The 16,512-nt window shown below is 44.5% G+C and overlaps 1 protein-coding gene across 4 annotated transcripts in view; it reads left to right on the forward strand.

Annotated features, from left to right (window-relative positions):
• Nucleotides 1-363: 363 nt before the first annotated feature.
• LOC127574648 (probable C-mannosyltransferase DPY19L4) overlaps nt 364-16,512 on the forward strand; it is a 59,351-nt gene continuing 43,202 nt past the window's right edge. Inside the window, exons 1-4 of one of the 4 annotated variants that reach the window (XM_052023852.1) lie at nt 455-574; nt 1,153-1,223; nt 6,805-7,033; nt 9,736-9,857. In XM_052023852.1, coding sequence (XP_051879812.1) covers nt 6,811-7,033; nt 9,736-9,857 — 345 coding nt within the window. In that variant the 5' untranslated portion in view covers nt 455-574; nt 1,153-1,223; nt 6,805-6,810. Of the gene's footprint in view, nt 1,224-6,804; nt 7,034-9,735; nt 9,858-16,512 lie in introns of all 4 variants that reach the window. The other 3 variants (XM_052023851.1, XM_052023854.1, XM_052023853.1) reach the window with 3 other exon arrangements.

Genomic DNA, 16,512 nt, shown 5'->3' on the forward strand with positions numbered 1-16,512 from the left:
AGATGTGCGGGTTAGGAAGTTGTGGGCATGCTATGTTGGCGCCGGAAGTGTGGCGACACTTGCGGGCTGCCCCCAGACCATTCTACACAAAAAAGATGCATCTCCCTTGAGTTTCAATGTACATGTGACTAATAAAGATACCGTATCCTGCCTTAGATATACTCAAGCCATTTCTGCATCATTTTTGTAATCCAGCCCTGGTGTGATACAGTCTAACATTCCATCAAACCTTTTGGTAACTATAGTTTATATTTAGGGTAGGTGAAACACGGTAAAATCCTTTCAATGAACACTCCCCTTCAAAAAAATAAAGACTATTGTCACAGGTGAAAATAAGCCTGTGATGGTCGGGAACCATGTTTCTCACAGGCCAGTGCTGCCGGGGAACCATGTTGCAGCCGAGTCGGACGGCATTATCGGCGGCACTGGCGGGGCGTCCTGGCTGCGGAGTGCGGTTAGTTTGTAACTTGTCGGTCTGTAATGTTGCAGTTAGCGCCGTAATGTTGCATTCCCCCAGTGTGCGCACTTCTCGTCTCTGCCAACAGCGATCGGGAGCTTGGTCTTTATTCACAAGGTTGCCATTGTGTGATGGAGCGGCGCTGACTGCGGCCGGGAGTGAGCCCGCTACCCGGGGCTGGGTGTGAGCCCGGGGGCCGGGAGTGAGCCCGCTACCCGGGGCTGGGTGTGAGCCCGGGGGCCGGGAGTGAGCCCGCTACCCGGGGCTGAGTGTGAGCCCGGGGGCCGGGAGTGAGCCTGCTGCCCGGGAGTGAGCCCGCTGCCCGGGGCCGGGAGTGAGCCCGGGGGCCGGGGCCGAGTGTGAGCCCGGGGGCCGGGAGTGAGCCCGCTGCCCGGGGCTGGGTGTGAGCCTGCTGCCCGGGTGTGAGCCCGCCGCCCGGGGCTGGGTGTGAGCCTGCTGCCCGGGTGTGAGCCCGGGGGCCGGGAGTGAGCCTGCTGCCCGGGGTTGGGTGTGAGCCCGGGGGCCGGGAGTGAGCCCGCTGCCCGGGGCTGGGTGTGAGCCCGGGGCCGCCCTCGGTTCGCCAGCTCTGCGGCTGCACTCTCCAACACGGGCTGACCTGTTGTATGCATTTCCTGCACCAGGAGCTTTCGATAGGTCCACCGCAGCGTTTCCATAAACGTAAATTCCTTCTACAGACCGAATCTCAGGTCCAAGGCAGGAAGACCGAGTGAGCGCTGATCCCATTCCCTCTCCTACCTCAGTGCGAGTAAGTGTGGGGCGTGTGTGTTGTCCGGGGCTGCTGCCGACATTGTGTGGGATCAGAAGATTTATTTTGTGTTAACAGGACAATATTCTGGATTAACCAGTGTTTTTTTCAGTTGCTTTGAATCTGAAGCCTCAGGCTGATGTGTTTATAGATGAATGTATGTCTGGCTGAGGGACAAAACAATGGCTAAATCACAAATAGCAGATGTTAGAATTGAAAATACAAGAAATGTGAAATTAAAAAAAAATATCCGGGAGGTGTGCCAACACTTGGAAAATAGGAACTGAATATTTTGGGTGAATTAATTTTGAGGTAAATAGAAAGGGGGATGTAGCAATACACAAAGTGCTGGCGGAACTCAGCAGGTCAGGCAGCATCTATGGAGGGAAATAAACAGTCGATGTTTCGGGCCGAGACCCTTCATCAAGAAGAAAGGTCTCTCCTGATGAAGGGTCTCAGCCCAAAACGTCGACTGTTTATTTCTTTCCGTGGATGCTGCCTGACCTGCTGAGTTCCTCCAGCACTTTGTGTATTGCTCCAGATTCCAGCATCTGTAGAATTTCTTGTGGCAGGGTGGATGTAGCAATGTTATATTAAGTTCTGGAGATCCAGAGGTTTTGTTTTCTGTTCCTGATCTGTGCTGAATGATCTGATTTTGGTTGGAATCTTATAATTGGTGTGAGTGCCTCTGAGCTGCAGTGCAGAGACTTAAAATTTTTTTACGTTAATACTTACTGTCACTGGAAAATAGTGATGCCTTCCACAGTCTGATGGGTGGTTGATACACTTTGTAAACATTGGGAATGTCAAAGCCATCGTCTTTGGTGTTCACGACGGCCTCTGTTCCCTTGCAGTGGATTCCAAAACTCTTGGCTGAATCAGTATTCTCTTTTACATTGAAAACCACGATGATGCTGGAGGAACTCAGCAGGCCAGGCAGCATCCGTGGAGAAAAGCAGGCGGTCAACGTTTCGGGTCAGGACCCTTCTTCAGGACTGAAGATAGGAAAAGGGGAAGCCCAATATATAGGAGGGAAAAGCAGAGCAGTGATAGGTGGACAGAAGAGGGGAGGTGGGGTGGGCACAGGGTGGTGATAGGTAGATGCAGGTAAGAGATAGTGATGGGCAGGTGCGGGGGAGGAGGGGAGAGCAGATCCACCAGGGGATGGGTCAAAGGTAAGGAGAGAGGAAAAAAGGGGTAGAAAAAAAGCGAGAGAGGCTAGGACAGGGAAGAAAAGAAGCAGCATGGTGGAGAGTGTGGGTGTTGTGGGGAAGGGGGTGTGGAGATTACTTAAGGTGGGAGAATTCAATGTTCGTGCCGTTAGGCTGCAAGGTTCCAAGACGGAAAATGAGGAGCTGTTCCTCCAGTTTGTGCTGGGAATTCTCCTGGCAGTGGAGGAGGCCAAGGACTGACATATCAGTGATAGTGTGGGAGGGGGAGTTGAAGTGACTGGCGATGGGGAGATGCAGATCGCGGTTATGGACAGGGTACAGGTGTTCTGCAAAACCGTCAACTAATCAATATGGACCTCGACATTGACCTCCTTTACATTGGTGAGACCAAATGCAGACTAGGTGACTGTTGCATTTTCTTCATCATTGCTGGGAATACATCTATTTCAAGAGTACTGATAGTACCTTCATCAGCCAACACTACCTCAGTCATAATTAAGGAGAGCAATACACGTTGGCCTCATGACACCCACATCCTGTAAATTAAAAAAGAATTCAATAGTTAATTTTGTTAATAATCACACCTCCTGTTACCTGGGTTTGATCCTGACCTTGGGTGCTGTTTTGAATTTGTGTATTCTCCTTGTGACCTTGTGAGTTTTCTCTGGGTACCTGCCAAGTGCCAAAGACCTGCTGGTATAAGTTGCCCCTAGAGTAGATGGGAGGTAGGAGAATGTGGTGGGGGGCAGTTGATGAGGATGCGAGACATAAGTAGACACTGCTCTTCTAGAATTTTGGTGCTTATAGGTCCTTTCCACTACCGAAGGGGTCTACCTTTTACATAACCAGGGAAGATGTAATTCTTAGGATTTCATTACCAAATTTGAGAATTGTGTTTAGATGAGGAAACTAATGTTGAATCCAGTTTTGCAGGAATAGGAGTTGAGTTGGCTGAGATAAATCGAGGAAGGATGATAAAGATACGATTGTAGAGGAGCAGTGGCAGACGTGTAAACAAGTAATTCATTAACTTCAATCATCATTTTAAGGAGTAAGAACTCTGCTGGAAAAGTGGTGCAGCCACAGCTGAGAGTACAGTTACATTTCTAAAAACGATATCGATATGACAAATAGAAAAGTAGCCCAAGAGTTGGGATGGTTTAAAAATCGACAAAATATTGCAAGGATGTGGATAGAAAGAGAAAATATAATAATTGAGTAAATTAGCTAAGAAATATATAAACAGATTTGGAAGAGCTTTGGCATAAAAGAGAAGATATTAATATAAGTAAATGTCTATCCCTTGGAAGTTGAGGCAGGAGAAGTTATAACAAGGGATATAGAGGCAGAGACATTTAAAAAAAAGTGTCTAGCATAGGAATCTGCAGGGACCAAAACTCCCAATGAAAATGAGGAATTAAATAATAATGGAAAAGTAAAAGGAATTGCAGAAAGTAAATGATAATAAAACCTGAAAAGTTCTACGTTCAACGTTGACTTAAACTATTTCAGATACGGAGTCTGCTGCTCCCTGTTGTACCTTCCCTAGACCTATCAATGATTCACCTGCCCCATTATCATCCTTGCCCAGTGACAGGTTGGTCCTGAGGTTTATGTATGCCTTTGACTCCATTCATTGTATTCCATCCACCACAACCCCAGCCCAATAAGGTTGAAAAGGCCAATCAGTAGGAGGAAAACAATGAGGTTTCTGGAGCATGCAAGGGAGTGGTACTTTTAGTGTGAACTCACAACCTTGTCTCCCTCATCTGGGAATGGGAACGCATGCCAGCTGACCTTGGTGCTCCGACCATTTTGTCAGGAGGATTCTATTGGAGTTGGCCTTTTCCCCCTGCCCCTCCAACACCCCCTCTCTTCAGTAATGCCTTTTCCGACCATGGCATTGAAATTGCTCAGGGTGATCAATTTTTCTCCCTCTGGAATGTGGCTGGGTTGTTTTTCAAGGTCAGCGTAGAAGTCCTTCTCTGCGGCATCTATAGCTCCCAGGGTTGGGGGTATATGTGCTGATGACCAGAGCATGCTGGCTGTGTATTTGAGAAGCATGAAGTATTTATCTGCCCCACTGAGGGAGTTGCTGAAATGCTAGCTCTTTCTTGATGGCAAAACCCACCTCATGAAGATGGTGAAGGTTCGCTGTTCCTGTAGAGCTAGCCATCTCCTGCTCACCGTGTCTCAATCGGGGCAACAACATCAATGACAGAGTTCCCAGGTCAGGTCAATGGAGCAAACTTCAGGTCAGTCACTTTTGGGGCTGTCCATGAGAATCTCAACGTATCAGGTCCCTAACTTTTGATTGCAGAATAGAAGTTGCATGCACACAACTTCTTTTAATGTGGGATAGCCATTACACGCCAGATACCTCAGAGACATGACTCTTTGGCCTTGGGTAGGGGATCCAGGGCGAAAAGAGCATGAAGCCTATAACACACATGCAGAAGCAGACATGTGTGAAAGTGCCTGTCAGCATTTACATATCTGTACACACATGCAGGTGGACTCAGGCACGGATGTACCTGCCCACAGCCTCTTCCTCATCCTCCTCCCCTGCTCCAACATTGTCTGTTCCTCCCTGCCCTTGAATCTTCATCCTCAGACCTTTCACCGTGATTCACCCCTTCTTTCCCTGCTCAGGCTAAACCTTCTCCTCTCCATCTCTGGCCCAATGCCCCCCCCCCCCCCCCGGCCCCCACCCCTCTGCGTCTTCTCTATCCTGCTTCAAAAGGTGTAACGCTATTGCAAACTTTTCCTTTCACTTTGTTCCTGACCTTTCCTGCATCTTAACTTTTCCTTAACTTTTTCTGGTTGTGATGAAGCATTTTATTTTGCAGATGTTGCCTGACCTGAGTATTTTCAGGATTTTAATTTAGATTTTACTTTTGCTTTAAATGTTTGAGATCAACCATTGTCAAGCAAGTGGGTGGGCAGGGAAAAGGCAGCGAGGATTCAGGAACTGAATTCAAGGGCAGGAGTGATTACTGGACTGAACTGATGCTTATACAAGGAAAAATGAGGTGCTAATGAAGCAAGTATGTGAAATAGATTGGTCCCTCAAACTAAACAATTACTGGTGAATGGTAGAGGAGAAGGAAGCAATGAATCCAGCCCTACAAGTCCATAGATCCCTCAAAGTAGCACGCAAGGTTGCTGCGCGAGTTGATTGGGTTGTTAAGAAGGCGTATGGTGTGCTGGCCTTCATCAGTTGGGGGATTGAGTTCAAGAGCCACGAAGTAATGTTGCAGCTCTATAAAACTCTGGTTAGACCACACTTGGAGTATTGTGTTCAGTTCTAGTCGCCTCATTATAGGAAGGATGTGGAAGCTTTAGAAAGGGTGCAAAGGAGATTTACCAGGATGTTGCCTGGATTGAAGAGCATGTCTTATGAGGATAGGTTGAGCGAGCTAGACATTTTCTCTTTGGAGAGAAGGAGGATGAGAGGTGACTTGATAGAGGTGTACAAGATGATGAGGCATAGATCGAGTGGACAGTCAGAGACTTTTTCCCAGGGTGACAATGGCTAACACGAGGGGGCATAATTTTAAGGTGATTGGAGGAAGGTATAAGGGGGATGTCAGAGGTAAGTTTTTTTACACAGAGAGTGGTGGGTGTGTGGAACACACTGCCAGCAGAGGTTGGGGGCAGATACATTAGGGACATTTAAGAGACTCTTAGATAGACACATGAATGATAGAGAAATGGAGGGCTATGTGGGAGGGAAGGGTTAGATAGATCTTGGAGTAGGCTAAAATGTTGGCACAACATCATGGGCTGAAGGGCCTGTACTGTGCTGTAATGTTCTGTGAATTGAGAAATCTGTGCGATTGAAATGCACCATTCTTATTGAGAAAGCTTATTAAATCCCACAATGAACTGAGGGGAGTAAAAAAGATCCAAGTACTGTAATGCTGGGAAGTGTATGGATTGTTGCTTTTGCAGATATAAAAATGAGAACATTGCATTTTCAGTGGTCTGGAGGTATATTAGGGTTGTGCACTTGTGCTCAGTCTGATTTTTCTATTTGCCGTGCCGCTAAATGGTCCCAAGGAGTATAATCTATTGCATGAGGTTGTTAACTATTTTGAGAGAGTTGTAACTATGATATTTTTGTCATTAAATTTGTGAAATTTGCTATGGCAATTACTGCAAAAAAATGTATGATGTACAGTATGTTTAGTTTTATAACTTGAATTGTAAATGAGCTTGTATTTCTGTTGCTCTGTCCACTAACATTGTGTGTGCCTGTGGAATAGTAATCACTTCATCAACATTTATTTTTGTGTCAGAGATATGTGATTGTGATAGTTTTAAATTTTCTCAAATTAATTTTGTCTTGCTGTTGAATTCAGAGCAGTATCTGGTAATTTTATTAATGAAACAGCCTTTACATTAAGGGTGAAATGATAGAGACGAGGAAGAGAAGAAAACAGAAATGTCTGGAAGATCACACCATTCAACAGGAGGCAAAGCTGGAGGCATCGTCAGTGGATGCACACCAGGAAGAGTTTATTCTGGAACATGAGGGTGAGCAAACCTGTGCAGAAGAAATTGCCTCAAGGGAGGAAGAAGAAGTGCCTCCGAAAGACAAAAGTGATACTGGAAACAAAGATACAAAAAGCAAGCGTAAGCACTTATGTTTCTTCTGGCTTTCACTGCACTGTGGTTTAGAGATTTGTTGTTAACATGTTGTCACGGTAACAGAGTAATTACCTCATTTAATTAACCAAGGCTTAATCTTGGTTTTATTCCAAGTTAGTACTTCTGTATGCAATGTAGCCATTGTTTGAGGGCAGGTGAATCTTCTGGTCACCTGAGCTTATTGGTCTTTTGTCCCGGAGCCCACACCTTCTTGCTTCAGGCTCCCAGGTAGAGTCTTGTCACTGGGAAGCAGGTTTCCAGTTGCAAAGGCCCAGCATGGTACAGGACTAATCTGGACAAGTGGAAGGCTTCAGCCCTATATTGCTTTGACGTTTGGTGGGGACACATACCCAGTCTCACTGATTGTGAACGCTGTTGTTTAAATTGAATGTTTGTGAATGTCTTTAGCATCCATAAACATTCAAACCGCTCAAAAGCTATCTTAACAAGTAAAAGGGAATACTTACATATATAATTTTCATAGGCAGTCTTCTACAGCTGTCCCTGGCAATGAGGATGACTTGCTTCCACTATGGTTTCCCTGGATCCTTTGACTAATGTTCTGTGTGGGACTTTATCTCTGGCATACGGGTCAGGTGGATTGACTGGATTGTTGCACTTTTCTTCAGCCACTTGGTCTTGGGCCCCCGCTTGTTCTCATCAGAGAGACCCAACGTGTTTGGTGCATTCCAGCTAATTAATCAGTTTGAGTGGTTTTGGACTAGGGATTCCCATGAGCTAGTGAGTGATTTTTCTTTCAAGGTGGGTTTGAGGACATTTTATGATCCATTTTCTTTGTACTCCTGGAGAACTCCGTGCACAGTAGAGCATTTGCTTCAGAAGCCTGGTATCAGCCGTTGAGTGTGATCAGAGCCTCGATGCTGGGTGAGGATGCTGACGTTAATTCACCTATCCCACCAGAGGATTCACAGCATTTTGCAGAGGCAATGTTGGCTCTTCTCTGGTGCTTTGAAGTGCTTACTCTAGGTTGTACTTGTCTTGGTGGGCTATGAGCTTGGTGTCAAATTTGGGGCCTGGTCCATGAATTCCTTTGCCCTCTGGTTATAGATACCTTTGCAATGGGGAAAGGTTTACCACTGTCAACCCTGTCTATACTTTTGTACACCTCCATCAGGTGCCTCTTCAGCTTTCCCTGCTCCAGGAAAAACAGACCCAACCTATCCAATCTTTCCTCGTAACTGAGCCACTCCATCCCAGGCAACATACTGGTGAATCTCGGCTGTATCCTCTCCATGTCATTCTTATACCATAGCGACCAAAACTGCACACAATGAGCCAGATTTTCCAATTTTTTTAATAAAGCTTCCCTCTTATATTCTATGCCCCTGCTATGTTCCCTCCTTACAACCCTATCGATCTGTGCTGCCACTTTCAGATTGTTATTGTAACAGGAAGCTGTTCAGTCAATGTCACCTGCAGTCCAGAACCAAGGTCACTCAAACCCTGGTCGTCGAGCAGCAGTGTGAAGACTATACGGGCATATGTGTATGTTCATGGGACATTGTCCAAGTCATTGATAGCTTGAAAGGTTGGGCCTTGCACTCAATTCACAAAACAAAGGCTCTTTACCAATGTGCCCCCTTCGATATAGATCCACGATGATCCCCTGGATAATGGGGACCACTTCCTATATATTAGAAGCCACCTCTCAGCATTGGCAGACCATTGGCCTTCAGTGCACTAGTGCAGCCTTTGGCCATCTGAGGTAAAAGATTTTGTTTGGAGATCATAACCTCGATCCTGACACAGAGCTCACGGTCTACCAGGCAGCAGTGATCCCTGTCCTGTTTTATGCTTCTGATACTCATGGCATCAATATAGCTCCATAAAGACATGAAGGACACCTCTGATGTAATGCCCCATTCTTAAATCTCTGCTCTCTGCAAATCGCATTCACTGTTGTTACAAAACAAGAACACATTAGATTGTAGTCATAGTAGTCAGCCCTCAAATATTGGTTTCAAAAAAAAAACCTCGTGCAGTAATTTGTTTTTGTGAATCTTTTGCCCTCGTCTTTAATTGGTATTCATTTTGGGAGTGTAATAATTAGTTTTACACTGGCATGTACTAGCAAACCAAATCTCCTTACTGATGGTGTACCTCTTCCCACTACCCATTTGCTTGATCAATCGTATCTTTACCCTCTTGGTGTGGAATTTGGTCACCTCACTCGAAATTAATTATATTTCTGCAGTTCAAGGAAAAATTGTAGAGTCTGGTTTTAAGTTTTTAATTATAAGCATTATTTTAATATTGAAACCATGGGTTTAATTTGTCCAGCACATTATACAACCTGAAAAAAAACTTCTCATGAAGTAAACTATCCTCTTGAAATGCATGCCACTTGAGGGCTGAACTGCACAAATCAGGCTATGATTCTGTAAATAAAGAGTTTCTGTGTAAGATTACATGCTTATAGCATGGAATTATAATTTTAAGGTAGACTTGTAAATAGTGAGCTAATTTACAAAACTAAAGTGCACTTATTTTTTGACATCCCTTGGAGGAAAGAAAGGCACAATTGTTAAATTCAACTGCATCGATTCTATTGTTAGTTATTTGTTTCAGTTATTAATGTGAAAGTACACCTGTTTCCAGTGTGTGAGGTATTTATGTAACTCATATTTCCATGAGCATTAAACACTTTGACTTGAACTGTTTTACAGCTGCCCTTCATCAGTGGGCAAAGGTTTTCTTTGGCAGCTGGGCAGCAATTGCAAGCGGAATGTTGTATGCTGTGTACCTTTCTACATTTCATGAAAGAAAATTCTGGTTTTCCAGCAGACAGGTGAGATTATTTGTACATTTTGATGTTTGCTTAATATGCTGTTCATAATACTGCCAAAGATTTTCTTCCTGGCTCTTCCCTGAAGATGATCACTTGCACTTGCAGACATTTGTGGTTCTCTTGCATTGTGCCCTGGTGGCAGTTCTTCACGTGGACATGTGGGGGAAGTATTACAGACTGTTATCGATCTTATGACCGATAGCTGCAAGTACTATAAAACATCACATTTTACTGACCCAATTTGCTCACACTAACGTCATCGAATGTTCAGTTTTATTTCAAGCCTCTAAAGGGATGTTACTATATATATGTTGTATTTCTTATGGGTATAATTTGTTGTGGGGAGTAGGTTGACTGTGGCTGCTGAGGGGAAAAGATCAGACGTGCTCAATTGAAGCAGTAGAGGAAGAAGGAAAAAACAAAATTTTGTCTTGTCTGGAATATCACCCAAGCTAGGTACTCTAATATTGACCTTTATTTAGTAATTGGTTTATTATTGTCACATAAGATAAGAATCAGATAAGATATCTGTATTAGTCACATGTACATCGAAACACACAGTGAAATACATCTTTTGCGTAGAGTGTTCTGTGGGCAGCCCACAAGTGTCGCCACACTTCTGGTGCCAACATAGCATGCCCACAACTTCCTAACCTGTATGTCTTTGGAATGTGGGAGGAAACCCACGCAGACATGGGGAGAACGTACAAACTCCTTACAGACAGTGGCCGGAATTGAACCCTGGTCACTGGCGCTGCAGTAGCGTTACGCTAACCGCTACACTACCGTGCCTGTCCACATGTACCCAAATACAGTGAAAAACTTTGTTTTGCATGACATCCATATAGATCATTTTAAAACATCAGTACATTGAGGTAGTACAAGGGAAAACAATAACAGAATGCAGAATATAGTGTTACAGTTACAGAGAAAGTGCAGTGCAGGCAGACAATAAGGTGCAGGGTCATAACAAGGTAGACTGTGAGGTCAAGAGTATATTTCACAGAAGGTCGTTCAAGAGTATTATAATAGCGGGATGGAAGCTGTCCTTAAGCCTGGTGGTACTGTTACAGACTCAGTGAAAGTCCCTTTAAGATAGAGAGTGTGTGTGTATGTGTGTGTGGGGCGTGCTTACGTCAATAGAAGATAAAGGACGTAATGACGTTGTTGAAGAAGTCAGAAGAAGAAGGAGAGAGAGAGAGAAGGGAGAGAGACACCAGCCTGCTTGTTTTCTCTATCGATGGATGAGAAACAATAACTGTGTTTGCCACTGAAATCCATGTATGGAAGTTGGAAGTAATCCGGTGGAGTTCACTTTGTTGCTGACCTGTAGAAGGAAACAGGTATTTGTATGTGGACGACCACGGTTCGGATGCTTTTCGGGGTGAGGAAGTCACTACCGAGTAAACACTGAAGTGTCGTTTGGGTTCCATCGTGGAACATTTGGATTTCGTATTTACTCTCTCTATGTTTCTCTACGTCTACGTCTTATCTTCAGACAACGGTGGTTGTTGAAGAAGCCCTTGCTCATGTTTCACCTTATGGCTTGCGGAACAGAACTTTAAGAACCATTCCGGAACTTGGAGTTTGGGACTTTGTCACCCACACACACGACGAGTTTAGTTTTGGGGTTAACGTTCGAGGTTTAACATTTTTGAATTCTAACATACTAACATTTTTACTTTTATTTTACGTATTATCATAAGTAGTGATTAATAAAATAGTTTTTAACACTGAATCATGCTCAGTGTGTTTCTTTTGTTGCTAGTTCGTGACAGTACATGTTTTCAAGCTTTTGGTATTGGTTTATTATTGTCACTTGTACCGAGGTACAGTGAAAAACTTGTCTCTTGTACCTTCTGATGATTGAAGGGGGCAAAAGAGAGAGAGGCTGTTGTGGGAAGGGTCTTTGATTATGTTGGCTGCTTTTCCAAGGCAGTGTCAACAGAGGGGAGGCTGGTTTTCGTGATGGACTGAGCTGTGTCCACAACTCTGTGCAATTTCTTACGGAGCATGTTTTTAAAGAAATTCTTAAGTGATTGTTAACAAGTAACTTTTTAAACATATTTCTGCTCTTTTTAACCTGTGTCTTTCTAAAGTGCTGACACTAAGTTTTGGAATGCATTGAACATCATCTATACCACTGATAGAGTAACATTACACTTGTACTAGCTTTTTTAACCAGTTTGGTTAGTCAATTTCCCTGTCTCTCTCCCTGTAGCTCTGCAATTTTTTTCCTTATTTGAAAGCCATGGTTAAATCTGCTTTCACTATCAGGCACTGAATTCCAGGTCATTACTGCTTACTGCATGAAAAGGAATTTCCTTGTCTTGCCTTGGTTCCTTTGTCAGTCGCCGTGCACCCTCTGTCGAAGTCACCGTTCACTAACCATAGTTGTTAACTGCTTTAAGCAATTTAGCAACTCCGTAACAATCTGACTGGATTGCTGATTTCAGCCAGGTTAGTTCCTTGAGAAATTTCACTCCACCATTTCCCTGCTGTGTTTTGTGATGTGATGGGCTGTACTGATTTCAGATGGTCTCAAGGCAGCTTCAATCAGCTGGCCATTCTTCATTAAAGTGTGATTACATGAAAGGTGAGATTTTTGGTGCCACAATTAATAGCTGGAAGAGAGAATTGTTAATTAATGTTTTTGTTTCTTTCCTGCTACAGTGTATAATAGGGAAATGGTGCTTGTGCCAATTAATGCTTAATACCAAACTGAGGACACAGTAATTTTGTTCTCTTTCACTCTTTACTTCATTTCTTGAAGACTATGGTTATAATACTTCTATGACATGCTGAGGTTATGAAAGGTACTATAGAAATACAATATCAGAATCAGGTTTATTATCACTGTCGCATGACGTGAAATGGGCTGTTTTGCGGCAGCAGTACAGTGCAAAGACATAAAATTACTATAAATTACAAACGTAAATAAATAGTGCGGAAAAAAAACGAGGTTGTGTTCATGGACCGTTCAGAAATCTGATGACGGAGGGGAAGAAGCTGTTCCTGAATCGTTGAGTGTGGGTCTTCAGGCTCCTGTACCTCCTCCCCGATGGTGGTAACGAGAAGAGGGCATGACCCAGGTGGTGAGGGTCCTTAATGATGGATGCCGCCTTCTTGAGGCGCCGCCTCTTGAAGATGTCCTCGATGGTGGGGAGGGTTGTGCCTATGATGGAGCTGGCTGAGACTACAACCCTCTGTGGCCTCTTGCATTGAAGCCTCCATACCAGGCAGTGATGCAACCAGTCAGAATGCTCTCCACTGTACATCTACAGAAATTTGTAAGAGTCTTTGGTGATGTACCAAATCTCCTCAAACTCCTCACGAAGTAGAGCAATTTTGCTCTTTCTGCTGGAGTACAGTTCAATGGATTACCAAAAATCCACATATTTGGCACACTACTCTGAGGGGTATTGCTTCCAAATCATTATTTGTTGGGAAGGATGGACCATTCTTTCATATCTTTGGTGGGATTGTCTGCCAAGTATTTCTCTCGTGTTTAGAGATGGATGTTCAGAGGCTAAACTGGAAAACCGGAATGTTGATCAGACAGCGTGACTAACCCATACTTGTTTAATTTGGCGTAGGCACTGCAACATATTCATTCTGGCAGCTCATTATAATGATCACTTTGTGCAGCATTCTTGGCTTATTGTCACAGCAGGGAGCCCAATTTCAGGAGCAATTAGCACCAGTTAAAGTGTAGCTAAAGGAGAGATGCGTTGTGCTGCAGCGGGTTCTGATGTGAGTGGTGTATTGGTGACATTCTTGGCTTTGTCCACGTGGAATCGATATAAAGAGATTTTCAGAAGCACGATTTCTGATACAAGGGGTTGCTGGGGGGAATGATAAGGTAGTTAAAGGCAGGGCCTTTGGAACTGAAGGTGGCCTGAATGACATTACAGAATAGCACAGAAATCAGCAGACACTGTGGCGTAGCAGAGCTGCAATGGAAGCCTTGGTACAGGATGTGGAAAATAACAAAAGATGTTCTGTTTCTACACGATTCCAGGAGACTACTTGCATGTGTACTTGGAAATCTAAATGTGGAAATAACTATGGTAATGAATGCTAAGAGTTTTGACACCCAGAATTCAGTGGTGTGAAATGTTCAGTGAGCTCCCACAGGTGACCTACCAACTGCAGCACTAATGTCAGTCATCAATGCACCACAACCCTTCAAATACCTACCAGCAATCTCTGTCAAATGTAGCGCAAGCTTCACACTTCTGTGTTCTGGTCTACTTCTAAGCAACTTTTACAGAGCTGACATTGCAGCAAATCTCATTCCCATATCTCATAGCCTGCAATTAATGCAGGCCACTCAGTTACGAAAGCCATGTCACATTGCACTGTGTACTCACCGACACATCTGCCTCATGAAAGGCAAGGTGACTTCCAACTGGAGGTAGCGACAGCTAGCTGGCAGGAGATGGGGGAAGCTGCATCATCTTACCCCAGTGGTGGAGGCATTGCTTTCACATTACCAGGTCGCCATTTACAGAAATCATGGCCTGCAGTGGGCAGGAAAATGGTTGGATCCTCCTCCTTGCATCTTGGTCTTAACAGAGAGAAAGGGAAGTGGTAATCAGAGTTATGCATATTGATATTGTTGTTGGATTAGTTGCTCATAGAGAGCTCGACGCTGCCTCCTGGTTTCCTCTTCAACTGTTTGGCATTTCCTTGCCATGTAGCTGGGGCAAGGTTTGAGCACTCATGATGATGAGGTTGTGCAACGTACAAACAGGCCACCGTGATTCCTGAGAGCTGCTTTGTGGACTTCCTCTGGACTGGACCAGGGAGGGAGATCCTTGTTTGAGAATGCTGGTGGGTCCACTGTATGACATTTCATTTGCTGGTACGGCATCACTTGTATGCATGTTAAATACAAGTCATATTAACGCATGGTAGCTCTTGTTGGCCTCTGTGTTGTGGTGGCTCAAATGGAGATGGCACAATGGACTGTAGCAGAATGAAAGGGTCCTGACCACTGCCGTGATACTGCACATTGACCTGTGTGAAGTGTTGCAGTAAAGGAACTACTTCTGCTTGTGGTCCATCTTTAAGTTGATATGTGGCACCTGCCAAGCAAGTCATCAGCACCTGCAGTCCTTGTGTAGTTGTTGCTGGCTTTGGCAGATTCTCTGTAGCAAGAGGGAATGAAATATGCTCAGCTAAAGTGGAAGAACATTGAACATTGAATTCTCCCACTTTAAGTAATCCCCACACACCCCCCCACCACCATGCTTCTTTTTTTTTCTACCCCTTTTTTTCCTCTCCTTACCTTTGCCCCATCCCCCGGTGGATCTGCTCTCCCCTCCTCCCCCACACCTCCCTATCACTATCTCTTACCTGCATCTACCTATCACCACCCTGTGCCCACCCCACCTCCCCTCTTTTGTCCACCTATCACTGGTCTGCTTTTCCCTCCTATATATTGGGCTTCCCCTTTTCCTATCTTCAGTCCTGAAGAAGGGTCCTGACCCGAAACGTTGACCGCCTGCTTTTCTCCACGGATGCTGCCTGGCCTGCTGGGTTCCTCCAGCATCATCGTGTTTTTCATCTAGATTTCAGCATCTGCAGTCCTTTGTTTCTCAAGATTTTCTAAAGTGGAAGAGGCTTGTGCTAAAAACAGTGCTAAATTGGGGAAAGACTAATTTCAAGTGTATTAGATGGCAAGTGGGGAGAATAGGTTAGGAACACTGGTTATTGGGTAAATACACATCTGATGTGTGGGAGTCTTATAAAGACCAGCTGATTAACATTCAGGACCAGCATGTTCCTGTGAAGATGAAAGATGGGTATAGCAAGGTTTGGGAACTTTGGATGACGAGAGATGTAAGTTCAGTCAAAAAGAAAAAGGAAGTATATGTAAGGTTCAGGAAGCTGAAATCAGACAAGACCTTTGAGGAATATAAATGGAGCAGGAAAGAACTCAAACAAGGAATCGGGAGAGCTAAAAGAGGCCATGAAATGTCCCTGATAAGTAGGATTAAGGAAAATTCCACGGCATTTTATATATGTATTTAAAAACAAGGGAGTAGCTAGGGAGAGGGTAGGACCACTCAACGACAAAGGAGGGAATTTATGTCTGGAGCCAGAGGAAGTGGGCAAGGTACCAACTGAGTACTTTGCATTGGTATTCACCAAGGAGAAGGACGTTGAGGATAATGAGGTCAGGGAGGGGTATGTTTATATTCTAGGGCATTGTTTCTAGGGGAGGCACAAGAGATTCTGCAGATGCTGGAATCTGGAGCAACACACACAACACGCTGGAGGAACTCAGCAGGTCAGGCAGCACCCATGGAAGGAAATAAACAGTCGGCATTTCGGGTCAAGACCCTTCATGAGGACTCCATGATGAAGGGTCTCGACCCGAAACATCGACTGTTTATTTCCCTCCATAGATGCTGCCTGACCTGAGTTCCGCCAGCACTTTGTGTGTGTTGTTTCTTGGGGAGTTTGTTTTCGAGTAGGTTAATTACTCCCTGAAGTCTCTGGGTGTACATGGTCTCCTCTTTTCCAACCTGTCCCACCTCTCTGTCGTACTGCTAGATACTGGCGATTTTTCCTCTTCCCTCTCAGTCCTGATGCAGAGTCTCGACCCAGAATGTTAACTTGCACCTTTTGCCTTCATGAATGCTGT

Source organism: Pristis pectinata, chromosome 9 (assembly GCF_009764475.1).
Source record: "Pristis pectinata isolate sPriPec2 chromosome 9, sPriPec2.1.pri, whole genome shotgun sequence".
NCBI lineage: Eukaryota > Metazoa > Chordata > Chondrichthyes > Rhinopristiformes > Pristidae > Pristis > Pristis pectinata.